This window comes from Sinocyclocheilus grahami, unplaced genomic scaffold (assembly GCF_001515645.1).
Source record: "Sinocyclocheilus grahami isolate Dianchi unplaced genomic scaffold, SAMN03320097.WGS_v1.1 scaffold746.1, whole genome shotgun sequence".
Taxonomy (NCBI): Eukaryota; Metazoa; Chordata; class Actinopteri; order Cypriniformes; family Cyprinidae; genus Sinocyclocheilus; species Sinocyclocheilus grahami.
Window position 1 is genome coordinate 402,240 of NW_015505925.1, and position 13,092 is coordinate 415,331.

The window sequence follows — 13,092 nt, forward strand, 5'->3', positions numbered from 1 at the left end:
TCCGGAGGGCTTGCGGCAACCACATGTGACGACCCCGGGCTGGACTCCGCTTCGTTCACGGTGAAAGCCGATTCGACGATCCAAAGCGCAAAGTTGTTGTATTTCCTCAGCGACCAGCACGGATCAGCTCTAGGCATGACGAAGCAGATATCATCCTCTTTGGGAAGACCAAACAAAGTACTTTCGCTTTCACAACGAAACACAGCGACTCCACGACATGGCGGCGGCAACAACAATACTACAGCGAGAATAAAAGTTACGCCTTCTTTCTTTGCGTGAACATTTGGGCCGCATTATGCAAATCTTCACACATCATGAAGTAGACATGTGGGGGCGTGTTAGAACGAGCCATTTTAGGTAGGCATGGCTGACTCTTAACTTTTATAAAGAATATCTCTTTGGATTTGAGACTTTAGTCTTTGCAACTTTACAGATCTTCTTTATTCACCAAGAGCTTGTATCACTCCAGAGAAAGGAAAAATTGAAATCGCATCATATGACCCCTTTAAAGTGACTAAATACTTTTTCTGTTCTCCAACAAAACAGAAAATAACATCCCCACAAATCTATTCCACAGCAAATCTAGTTTATTTGAGCTAATCTCATATTTACTGTATCTTATTCTCACAAAATTTACTTGAAGTTTTGAATCTGTAGAAAACATTTGCTCACTCTGACACAGAACAATGCTTTTTAATATGAGTCACTAGAGTTGTTGACTGAGTGAAACTCTTTCCACACTGAGTACAGTGATACGGCTTCTCTCCAGTGTGAACTCGCTCATGTGCTTTCAGGTTTACAGACTGAATGAAACTCTTGTCACAATATGAGCACTTGTAAGGTTTTTCTCCAGTGTGAATTCTTTGGTGCTGTTTCAGAAAGGCAGCTGCAGTAAAGCTCTTCCCACACTCACGACACACATGATCTCTCACTTCAATATGTGTTTTCTGATGCTGTTTACAATTGTCTAGCCTTGAAAAACCCTTTCCACAGAAAGAACACAAGTAAGGCTTCTCATCTGAATGTGTTTTCTTGTGTTTTTTTACACTGAATGGTGCATGAAACTTTTTACCACAGTTAAATGGCTTTTCTCCAGAGTGAATGTGCAGATGATAACTGAGACCGGCTGCTGCAGTAAAACTCTTTCCACACTGTGAGCAGGTGTGCAGCTGTTTGGCTTTTCTTCTTGAAATTTTGATTTTACAACACTCCTCTTCTTTCAGCTTCATTCTTTGCTGTTTTACTTCAGTCGAGTCTAAAATAAACAAAATATGTGTTGAAAATCAAGTGAACTGGAGCTTTGTTAGATTAATGTTTCTCAGCAGTCAGTAATGAAGAATCATGAATGGACACCAACCTGTTTGTTCCTCATTATCTTCATGTTTTATTCTGGATGGTTCTGGATCCCTCATGTCTTCAATCTCCTCTTTAATAAACTCCATCTTTAACAGTCACAGATTTCAGCTGCTGCACCTGGAGTTTGTTCTTCTCTTGTAGGATGATGTGAATATTCTCCAGTATTTATAGCTGAACTGTTGTGGGAGGGGCTTCACTGATCATTGTCTGATACTGAGACCCACAGCACCAGGTCTGGAGAAATAAAAAATAAGTTACTGAATTTATACTGCATTACTTTACATTAACCACACATATTAGTTTGCTGTTCAAAATATAAAGCATATTAGCCACAAGCCATTCGTCACACAGCCAGCAATATTCATAATGCACAATGGAAACTTTATTAAATAGCTGTACTAGGAAACAAGCTAAAGCAGAATTAAAATGCAAAGAGATCCATTTTAGATATACACAATATAAACACACTGAATACAGTCTGGGGGGTATTCCAAAAAGCAGGTTATGTGACATACCCGGGTATGTTTGAGGATAAGCGAGCAGATAACCTCAGCTTTCGGTTCCAACATCGGAGGTTACTTTCAGGGTATGTAAGTAACCATAGTAACTTGCTCTCTGAAGATAACCTGCTCCGGAGAAGCTTCTGTTCTAGGGTTAGTTCACTTCAGCACATGTGTGATCTACTGACGAGCCTTCAGTGGGCGTGACAGATAGCGCACAACATTAAATAATATTACAATATGTAATATAGCTTATATATACAGTATATATATATATTTGTATGATATGTTAATGATGAAGCACTAATATAAGTAATAAATAAGGTAATATATTATTCTAATATGGTTATTATATTTATTTTATTGGCATATATAACAGTTATTTGTATAAATTATAAAACACTACATTGAACAAAAGAAGAAGAAAGAAACAGCATGGCGCCCTTATTCTTAGCGTCCGTTTCCATAGTGACTTGTTGATTCATCGCTCTGTTGAGAATGTCTTGAGTCTTAACCAGGAACATAGGGCTGTTCGATTCCGAAATTTTTGGTATCGAGTCCGATTCCGATTCCAATTCCTGGTTCTGGAATCGATTCTCACTGTTGTTTTCGATTCTTATTTTTTTTTTATTGAAGGAACCTAATCTCACAATGATGACTGCAGGATAGGTCGTAGAATGTATCCTTCTCATATGAAGCTTTATTTGTAAAATAATAATAATAATAATTACCATACGTAAATTGTAATTTTGTCTGCTTTGCCCATGAAATTAGTCATATGGTGCGTTCAAGTCATGTCGGATAGATCGTATTTACGAGTTGAACGCCACCACAAAGTCATTATTACGAGTGGGAAACTCAAAATTTTCTTTAAGCCCCGAGTTTCTGAGTTGGGGGCGTGTCAATGAGAAACATGGCGGAATCGATGGATGCAACATCTGTAGTTGACGGTAAATTTTTGTTTAAATTGATAGTTTAGTTGTCCTATAAACTTAAATTGGTCATGTTCTTGTTACGCAGCTAGTTAATGAAATCCAAGTAAAAAATGCTATCATTTTTGCACCAATAGGTGAAAAATCTTTTGATTTGCCATGTTGCACGTTTTAAAAATATTAAAAACGCAAAACACACCTGATGCGAATTCTTTGCTCTTCATTTTCTATAAGCAGAGTTAGCAGACCCTGTTGTATTTTCTTGTAATTTATTAAAAGAAGGTACACCGCCATCTTGTGCCGACTAAACTGATTTGAACGTACCTGACTTCGTAATTACGATTTATCAACTCGTAAGAATGACCGTCTAGTGATGGGAAGTTCGGATCATTTTACCGACTCGAACCTTTGAGTCTCGTTCAGCAAAATGAACAAATCTTTTTTCGAGTCATTTCGTTCATTTTAGCAAAATATAATTAAAATGTTATACCTGACGTCGTAATTACGACTTATCAACTCGTAAGAATGACCGTCTAGTGATGGGAAGTTCGGATCATTTTACCGACTCGAACCTTTGAGTCTCGTTCAGCAAAATGAACAAATCTTTTTTCGAGTCATTTCGTTCATTTTAGCAAAATATAATTAAAATGTTATGTGTTACTTCCCTAACACATCTACTACTTACGCAAACGTTGATCACACTACAAACAATACAAAACTGCTATAAGAAACAGAAAAGATTAATTCATTGTTTACCTGAGTCTTCAGTCTATGATTAGCGCACCTCAGCTCATCTGACAAGTCTTCGGGTTTGGGCTTATGGGGCTGTCACGTGATGAATGAACGACTCAAACCCGAGACCGTCCCAGGAGGACTTGAACGCAGCATTAGCCCACAGCTCAGCAGGGACATGCGTTTATCGCATGAATTAAACAAGACATGAAGTGTCTAAAATAAATGTGCACAGTTCAGCTGAATGATTAAGTGTACTTTGACTGTATGCTTTGCACAATATTAACAAACTGTACACTAAAACAAAATAACCAGAGCATTAACAATAACTGATAGAGCTCGTGGTTTATCTGTCAATCAGATGCGGTATTGGTATTACGAGCACTTCCGGTGTCTGCTTGCCTCTTTAAGAACAATCGCTTTATGTATTCCCCAATTGTAAGTCGCTTTGGATAAAATGACAATGTAAATGTAAGAGTCTAAAAAAAAAGGCATGAAATATTTATCACACAGAAGTCAAAAAAACTATCTGCCAAGTGCCAACATTTTACAGTCTAGTTAATAATCAATCAAAACATGCAAACTCTGTAAACAGTGAACATCTCTCACATGCATACTGAAAATATTCCACGACTGACCTTTATTTATGATCAATAACAGCGTCACTTATAGCTTTTAGTCCGTTATAAGTATATCCATCACTCGTCTTTCACGCTACTCTCTTCTGTGCAAGTGTGCATGCTCCATTTGTTCCTTTGCGTTTTTACGGCAAACTCTTTAGTGTATTGCTGCCATCTAAAGGGAAATGCTGGTAAAACAGAGATATCTCTCATATAATATAGTCCAGGGATCCTCAAATCTGGCCCACGAGATCTACTTTCCTGCAGAGTTTAGCTCTAACCCTAATCAAACACTCCTGAGCATGCTAATCAACGTCTTCAGGATCATTAATAGAAAAATCACAGGTAGCTGAGTTTGATCAGGGTTGGAGCTAAACTCTGCAGCGCATTGGACCTCCAGGGCAAGATTTGAGGAACCCTGAATAGTCTGTTAGGTCAGGATGTGTCCAGATTAAGCGTGATTCCTAGTTAACCCCCAGTGCCCTGATCATATTCTCGTGGTAACAACCGCTTCCAGCCTATTAATGCATGATATCCTGCTTTTGACTTTTTATTTTGATGCTACAAAATATAGCATTTAAACAAATTAGAAACCGATTTTCTAAAATCCAATACACTTAATTTACACTGAATAATCCCTCCTGATAACAAAAGTCAACGAGCTGCTGAAAAGCAAATAGTTCCCTGTTCTCTCCTCATGCATTATGATGATGTCTGAGATCTTCTGTAAATTGGCACATTAAGCACATTTCATTGTGTGTCAGCAGACTGAGACAAACTACAGGATCATCACAAACAAAACCTATTACTGAATAACTAATGGCCTAACACATCAATAAAAAAAATCACACATAATCAGATCTCAGTGAAATGGCAATTTTATTCGCATCATCATACCTAGCGTATACAACTTTTACGTTGCAAAGAAACTTATAAATAAATATCTTAGAAAACCACTTTATACAACAAAAAGGTCAAAAGACAAGGATAAGTGACTAAATACTTTTGCAAACTGTAATCTGTAATCTCATATTTACTGTATCTTATTCTCACAAAATGTACTTGAAGTATTGAATCTGTAGAAAACATTTGCTCACTCTGACACAGAACAATGCTTTTTAATATGAGTCACTAGAGTTGTTGACTGAGTGAAACTCTCTCCACACTGAGTACAGTGATACGGCTTCTCTCCAGTGTGAACTCGCTCATGTGCTTTCAGGTGTTCACCTTTTTAGGCGTTGTGTAGGAGAATTGCACTTTTAAACTTAAATAAAAAACAAAAAACTCATTCAAAGCAAAGAATAAAAATTAAGAACAGTACAGTTAGATATTGTCCATATACAGAAATAACAGGGCCATTATGTATATCTGAACATTATGCTGCATAACCAAGCTGCTGAAAAGCCTGATATTTGATGCCTGATATTTTCTGTAAATGGGCACATTATGCGTGTCAACACTCTCTGCCAACATATTACACTCTAATTAATAATAAACCTGGACACATAATGGGTTTAATTGTATTAGTACTTCAATACTAGAGCTGATTAATGTCAAAGGTACATCTCTCACATGCAGACTGGAGATACACTCTTAAAAAAACACTCTTCTTTAAAGAACCATTTCTTTCTTACCTTCTTATAATCTGAAGAACCCTTTTTCACCACAAAGAAGCTTTTGTGAAACAGAAAGGTTCTTCAGATGTTAAAGGTTCTTTATGGAACCATTTAGACAAAAAGGTTCTTCTATGGCATCGTGAAGCACCTTTATTTTTAAGAGTGTTGTAGTAACTTTGATTTATTCATTGTAATTGTAGGGAATTAATTATTATTAATTCATTCATGTTTTGAGAGGACTCTGATCTGAATATCCCAAGTCCACCTGATTAAACCGATTTCAAATTTAAATGGTTTACACTCTATCAGCTACTCGGCCAGCGAGAAGTTAATGTCAGTGTATATTACCAATTTAATATGTATTTTATGTTCTCCCTGGCCATGGGTTAACACAATTATGACAATTGATCAGCTCTTAGAGAGAGGTAATTATTATAAGTAAGCTACGAGCTAAGTAGCAAGGGATCTTTTTGGCAACAGTTTTAACCTTGAAATTATATGACACCAGACGATGATTATTTATAAATGAAAACAAATTTTATTGGCTATTCTAGATTACATTAAGACTAAGCTAAAACATACACACACATACACACAAAGATTCAAGGAAATGAGTTAACGGAGTTGCATGAAGTTTTCAAAGTCCTAACTCGTTTTTCACGAGTGGTTTTAAATTCAGCCTGGGAGAAACACAAAGCAACATAATTTTCTTATCTTTACTGCTTAACTCAATTCACCAGTTCAACACCGATTTCAGCAGTTTGAGTTCTTAGATGGTCTCACTAGTGCCGTGGTACGGCGTGGGGCGCTTTGTCGTACAACGCACACTGTTCAAAATAAAACATTTTCATCCATAACAAGGTTACTTAAATATCATGACCATTCCTACAAGCCTAAACTTCGCATATCTGGCATACACAGAGTACCTTTAATCACTTTATCTATACAAAAATAGTTATAAAATATCGATTAATACTTCATTGGTTACAATAAACACATCAAACAGAAAGCATATTATTCGGGAGTATATTGCTCCGATACTATCAATGATTTTCACTGGTTGTCTTCTGAATTGTCTGTGACACATAACGTAAGGGTTTCAGACAGCAGATGTGCTGGGAGTCCTGTGTTAGTCACGTCTAGATCGGGCCTGAGGGCCCTAGTTAATTTACTCATCCTTTTCCTGTTCGGACATAATAGTTAGTCATTGATGGTCCCGAGACATCGCGAGGTATCTAGAAGTCGATGCAAAGAAAGCTTTGTTGTCATTTGATTGAATTAGTTTCGCTCTCATGAGTAGATGAGTTTACGAGACTGACAGGAAATCGAACCAGAATATTGGAATCATATGCTGGGTGATTAGTAAACCCTTGTGATGGCTGTTATCAGTGTCCGTTCATATTAAGAAATCCCTACAGTGTATACGGCATTCAGTGAAAATATTTCACAAATCCTCCTTCATTCACTATTATTAACAGCTTCATTTTCAGCCTCAACTGGTGAAAGTGTCAGCACTCGACTCTCTTTTGCACATGCTCTTCTTAAACGGGCCACATATTCTTAAGTAAATCACATCTCTGAGTCTGTACTGTTACACTATCGTCATACATATGAATTAGTTAATCTAGGCTACTAGTATTTTAATCTTCATTGCATTGGTTGACAACAAATCAAACAGCATTACAAGACATTTCAATTAGTTTAAATATATAAATACTCAACATTAGTCTTTCTTTATATTCTCAGACATATATCCCTATGTAAAAACAATAAAGCTCCATCCAGACTCACAGCAATAAGCTTCCACTACACTTGGCCAATAGTAAATGACATGAATATTTCTTTTTTAAGCAAGACCTACTTAGCACCCAAATGAGATTTTGCAAAACCATTTTACTCACACTAAGAGTTGACTGAAGTTCCACTCATAAGTCTTTCTAGTTTCACCCCCACAGATATACTGTTTCTTTAAAGAAAAAAAAACTTTGTCTTTCTCTTGATTTAGTCCTTCCCTTTCTAGCTTGTACTTATTTGAACAATGCCTGAAACTTGGTATTACGAGCACTTCCGGTGTCTGTTTGCCTCTTTAAGAACAATCGCTTTATGTATTCCCCAACTGTAAGTCGCTTTATATAAAAGGGTCTGCAAAATGACTAAATGTAAATGTAACTATTTTGTTGCAGAGAAATATAGAAATAAATATCTTTGAAAAAAGTGTTATGTTATAAAAAAGGTCAGAAACTGTAGAAAACATTTGCTCACTCTGACACAGAACAATGCTTTTTTATATGAGTTACTAGAATTCTTAACCGAGTGAAACTCTTTCCACACCGAGTACAGTAATACGGCTTCTCTCCAGTGTGAACTCGCTCATGCTCTTTCAGGTGTTCAGAATGAATGAAACTCTTGTCACAATATGAGCACTTGTGAGGTTTATCTCCAGTGTGAATTCTTTGGTGCTGTTTCAGATGAGGAGCTGTATTAAATCTCTTCCCACACTCACAACACACATGACCTTTTACATCATTATGCGTTTTCTGATGCTGCTTACAGTAACTCAGTCTTGAAAAACTCTTTCCACAGAAAGAACAGAAGTAAGGCTTCTCATCTGAATGAACTATCAGGTGACTTTTTAGATTTGATGATCTTATAAACTTTTTACCACACTGATCACAGCTAAATGGCTTCTCACCAGAGTGAATGTGCAGATGATAACTGAGACCAGATGCATCTATGAAACGCTTTCCACACTGAGTACAGTGATACGGCTTCTCTCCAGTATGAAGTCCTTCATGCCTTTTCAGGCTTCCAGACTCAGTGAAACTCTTGTCACAATATGAGCACTTGTAAGATTTTTCTCCAGTGTGACTTCTTTGGTGTCTTGCCAAAACGGCAGCTACAGTAAAGCTCTTCCCACACTCAAAGCACATGTGATCTCTCACTTCATTATGTGTTTTCTGGTGCAGTTTACAACTGGCCAGCCGTGAAAAACTCTTTCCACAGTAAGAACACACATGAGGCTTCTCATCTGAATGAACTTTCTGGTGTTGTTTTAGACCTGATGATGAAATAAACTTTTTATCACACTGATCACAGTTAAATGGCTTTTCTCCAGAGTGAATGTGCAGATGATAACTGAGACCGGCTGCTGCAGCAAAACTCTTTCCACACTGAGGGCATGTGTACAGTTTCTTTCCAGTGTGGACTCTCATGTGCACATTAAGATTTCCCTTATTTATGAAAGTCTTTCCACATAAAGTACACACATGAGGCTTCTCATCTGAATGAACTTTTTGGTGTTGTTTTAGAAATGATGGTGAAATAAACTTTTTATCACACTGATCACAGTTAAATGGCTTTTCTCCAGAGTGAATGTGCAGATGATAACTGAGACCGGCTGCTGCAGCAAAACTCTTTCCACACTGAGGGCATGTGTACAGTTTCTTTCCAGTGTGGACTCTCATGTGCACATTAAGATTTCCCTTATTTATGAAAGTCTTTCCACATAAAGTACACGCATGAGGCTTCTCATCTGAATGAACTTTTTGGTGTTGTTTTAGAAATGATGGTGAAATAAACTTTTTTCCACACTGATCACAGTTAAATGGCTTTTCTCCAGAGTGAACATGCAGATGATACCGGAGACCTGCTGCTGCGGTAAAACTCTTTCCACACTGAGGGCATGTGTATGGTTTCTCTCCAACATGAGGCTTCTCATCTGAATGAACTTTTTGGTGTTGTTTTAGAAATGATGGTGAAATAAACTTTTTATCACACTGATCACAGTTAAATGGCTTTTCTCCAGAGTGAACATGCAGATGATACCGGAGACCTGCTGCTGCGGTAAAACTCTTTCCACACTGAGGGCATGTGTATGGTTTCTCTCCAGTGTGGATTTGCATGTGCACATTAAGGTTTTCTTTTTTTCTGAAACTCTTTCCACACTGTGAGCAGGTGTGCAGCTGTTTGGCTTTTTTTCTTGATTTTTCCTCCTCTACTTCTTTCAGCTTCACTCTTTGCTGTTTTATTTCAGCCGAGTCTAAAATAAACAAATTATGTGGTTAAAATCAAGTGAACTGGATCTTTGTTAGATTAATGTTTCTCAGCAGTCAGTAATGAAGAATCATGAATGGACACCAACCTGTTTGTTCCTCAGTATCTTCATGTTTTATTCTGGATGGTTCTGGATCACTCATGTCTTCAATCTCCTCTTTAATAAACTCCATCTTTAACAGTCAGAGATTTCAGCTGCTGCACCTGGAGTTTGTTCTTCTCTTGTAGGATGATGTGAATATTCTCCAGTATTTATAGCTGAACTGTTGTGGGAGGGGCTTCACTGTAGGTGTGAACTGTGATCATTGACTGATACCAAGACTCACATGACCAGATCTGGAGAAATCAAATACAAGTTACTGAATTTATACTCTATTACTTTAAATTAACCACATATATTAGTTTTTCTGTTCAAAATATAAAGCATCTGATGGTCACATATTAGTGTCATATAAAACAGCCACAAGCCATTCATCACACAGCCAACAATATGCATAATGAATAATGGCAGGTTAACTAAAAAGCTGGACTATGAAACAAGCCAAAGCAGAGGTCAAATGCAAAGAGATGCATTTTTATATATACACAATATAAACATAGTTCAAAATGAATGATTCTATTCAGTTCTGTAGTATGCTGTAGCACAAACAATGCACATTTACGTAAAATAAACATAAATTCATACATTAGAAAATAAACGCTGTTTATAAAAACATGGAGTTATGAAATCATCTTTATCACACAGAAGTGCTCACACAAACTCAAAGTCTGAAAAACTCTGCCAACTTATTACACTCTAATTTATAATAAACCAGGACACTGTAAACTAGAAACATGCAGATAAGGCATTCTGTGAAAATATTCCACAATTGCCCTTCATTTATAATGGGTAACAGCCTTTTTAGCTCCAACTTGAAATCTTCAGCACTTTTTTCTGCACTTCTATCTTCTGCACAATTTGTTCTTTTGGATTTTTATGACAAATTTGACAACTCTTTAGTGTATTCCTGCCACCTATGGGGAATTCTTGTTAAAACACAGGCACATGAATGCATACACACACACACACACACATACAACTCACAGAACCGCTTCCAGCCTATTAATGTCTGATAATATCCTGCTTTGGAATTTTTATTTTGTTGTCACAATATATAGCATTAACCAAATGGAAACAGATTTTCTAAAATCAAATACTCGTGTTCACTTAATTTACACTGAATAATCTCTCCTGATAACAAGACAGTGTCAATAGACAATGAGCTGCTGAAAAGTCAATAGTTCTGTTCTCTCCTCATGCATTATGATGATGTCTGAGATCTTCTGTAAATTGGCACATTAAGCACATTTCATTATGGGTCAACAGACTGAGACAACAAACTTTGTTTTGGCCAGATTCTGTATGAAATTACGTCACATCAGTAAATCAATGTAAGATTAAAGTAACTAAATTCTCTTTGATGTTCTCCAACAACACTGAAGAAAACATCCTACAGCAAAACTAGTTTATTTGTGCTAATGTCATATTTACTGTATCTGAATCTCACATTGTTGTCTTGTAGATCTGTAGAAAACATCTGCTCACTCTGACACAGAACAACGCTTTTTAACGAGTCACTAGAGCTTTTGACTGAGTGAAACTCTCTCCACACTGAGTACAGTGATATGGCTTCTCTCCAGTGTGAACTCGCTCATGACCTTTCAAGTTTCCTGACTAAGTGAAACTCCTGTCACAATATGAGCACTTGTGAGGTGTTTCTCCAGAATAAATTCTCTGATTCAGTTTCAGATCGCCAGCTACAGTAAAGCTCTTCCCATATTCATAGCACACATGATCTCTCACTTCATTATCACATCACTGTAGGTGTGAACCAGTCTGAAAATGCTGTCAACATATTACACTCTAATTTATAATAAACCAGAGCACTCTATAAACTGGAAACATGCAGACTAGGGAATTCAGCAAAAATATTCCACAATTGCCCTTCATTTCTTATTGTTAACAGCTTCACTTTTAAATCCTTTTAAATCCAACTGCTTAAAGTCAGTTAATCCGGTCGCTATGGGGACATTCCAGAGGCGTAATGTTTTTTCTACAAACTGTATTTTCTATCCCCTTACCTTAACCCTACCTTTAAGCACATTTCATTGTGTGTCAACAGACTGAGACAAACTACAGCATCATCACAAATAAAATTACTAATATTCTCGAAGTGCATGGATGCAGCACTTTCCCCCCTCAGAGCGAGCGGGATGCGCATTCTCAACTATCTGGACGATTGGCAGATTTTAGCTCAGTCCCGGGACACGCTAGTCAGCCATTTAAACATGCTGCTTCGTCACTTGGAGTCCCTAGGGCTATGTGTCAACATGCAGAAGAGCATTCTCACCCCGAGTCAGTCTATAACATATCTCGGAGTGTGCTTCGACTCGGTGGAGATGAGAGCCCTGCTCTCTCGGGAGCGCTCGACGGCCATTTTGTCTTCCCAGCGCCATTTCAGACTGGGCATCTCGGTTCACTTGAAGGAATTTCAGAGGCTGCTGGGGCTCATGGCGTCTGCTGCAGCGGTATGTCATCTGGGCTTACTACACATGCGCCCCCTGCAATTATGGTTGAAATCTCGAGTCCCTTGGACGGCGTGGACTTTGGGCCGTTTGCTCATCGTGATCTCCCGCGGCTGCATCGAACCTCTGAGGCCGTGGCGCAACCCAGATCTCTTCAGCCGGGGGGTTCCCCTGGGCTTGGTGACGTCGCGCGTTGTGGTCACGACGGACGCTTCAACTCGCGGCTGGGGAGCAGTGTGCGAGGGCATACTGGCTTCGGGGCTGTGGTCAGAACCCCAGAGCCGGTGGCACATAAACCGCTTGGAGCTGGAAGCAGTGTTCTTAGCTCTAAAGGATTTTCGGCCTCGGCTGGAACAGCGACAGGTACTGATTCGCACCGACAACATGTCTGTGGTCTCGTACATAAATCACCAAGGAGGCGTACGTTCCAGGGCTTTGTACAAGCAAGCAGCGAATCTCCTGCTATGGGCGGACCGTCACTTTCTCTCCATCAGAGCAGCGCACATCCCCGGTCTCCTGAACCGCGGGGCGGACATGCTTTCGAGGAAGGGGATTCCTCAAGGAGAGTGGAGGTTGAACACCGAGTCGGTGCGGATGATTTGGACCCGCTACGGGAGAGCGGAGGTGGATCTGTTCGCCACGAGCGAGAATGCGCACTGCCCGCTGTTTTTCTCCCTGTCTCACTCCCCGCTGGAAGGCGACGCTCTGACATCGCACT

General features: G+C 38.6%; 2 protein-coding genes across 2 annotated transcripts in view; both read right to left on the bottom strand.

The window, feature by feature from the left end:
• LOC107560852 (gastrula zinc finger protein XlCGF8.2DB-like) overlaps window positions 1-1,445 on the bottom strand; it is a 4,388-nt gene extending 2,943 nt beyond the window's left edge. The window contains exons 1-2 of the mRNA XM_016245124.1: window positions 1,358-1,445; window positions 687-1,255 (exon numbers count right to left, since the gene is read on the bottom strand). Of these exons, the coding sequence (XP_016100610.1) occupies window positions 687-1,255; window positions 1,358-1,442 (654 nt within the window). The 5' untranslated portion in view covers window positions 1,443-1,445. The remainder of the gene's footprint in view (window positions 1-686; window positions 1,256-1,357) is intronic.
• A 6,473-nt stretch (window positions 1,446-7,918) lies between these two features.
• LOC107560837 (zinc finger protein 420-like) lies at window positions 7,919-9,472 on the bottom strand (the record flags this gene model as incomplete). The annotated part of the gene is made up of 1 exon (XM_016245105.1): window positions 7,919-9,472. A coding segment is annotated over one exon (1,458 nt), but the record flags the coding sequence as incomplete, so codon positions are not given.
• Window positions 9,473-13,092: the final 3,620 nt, after the last annotated feature.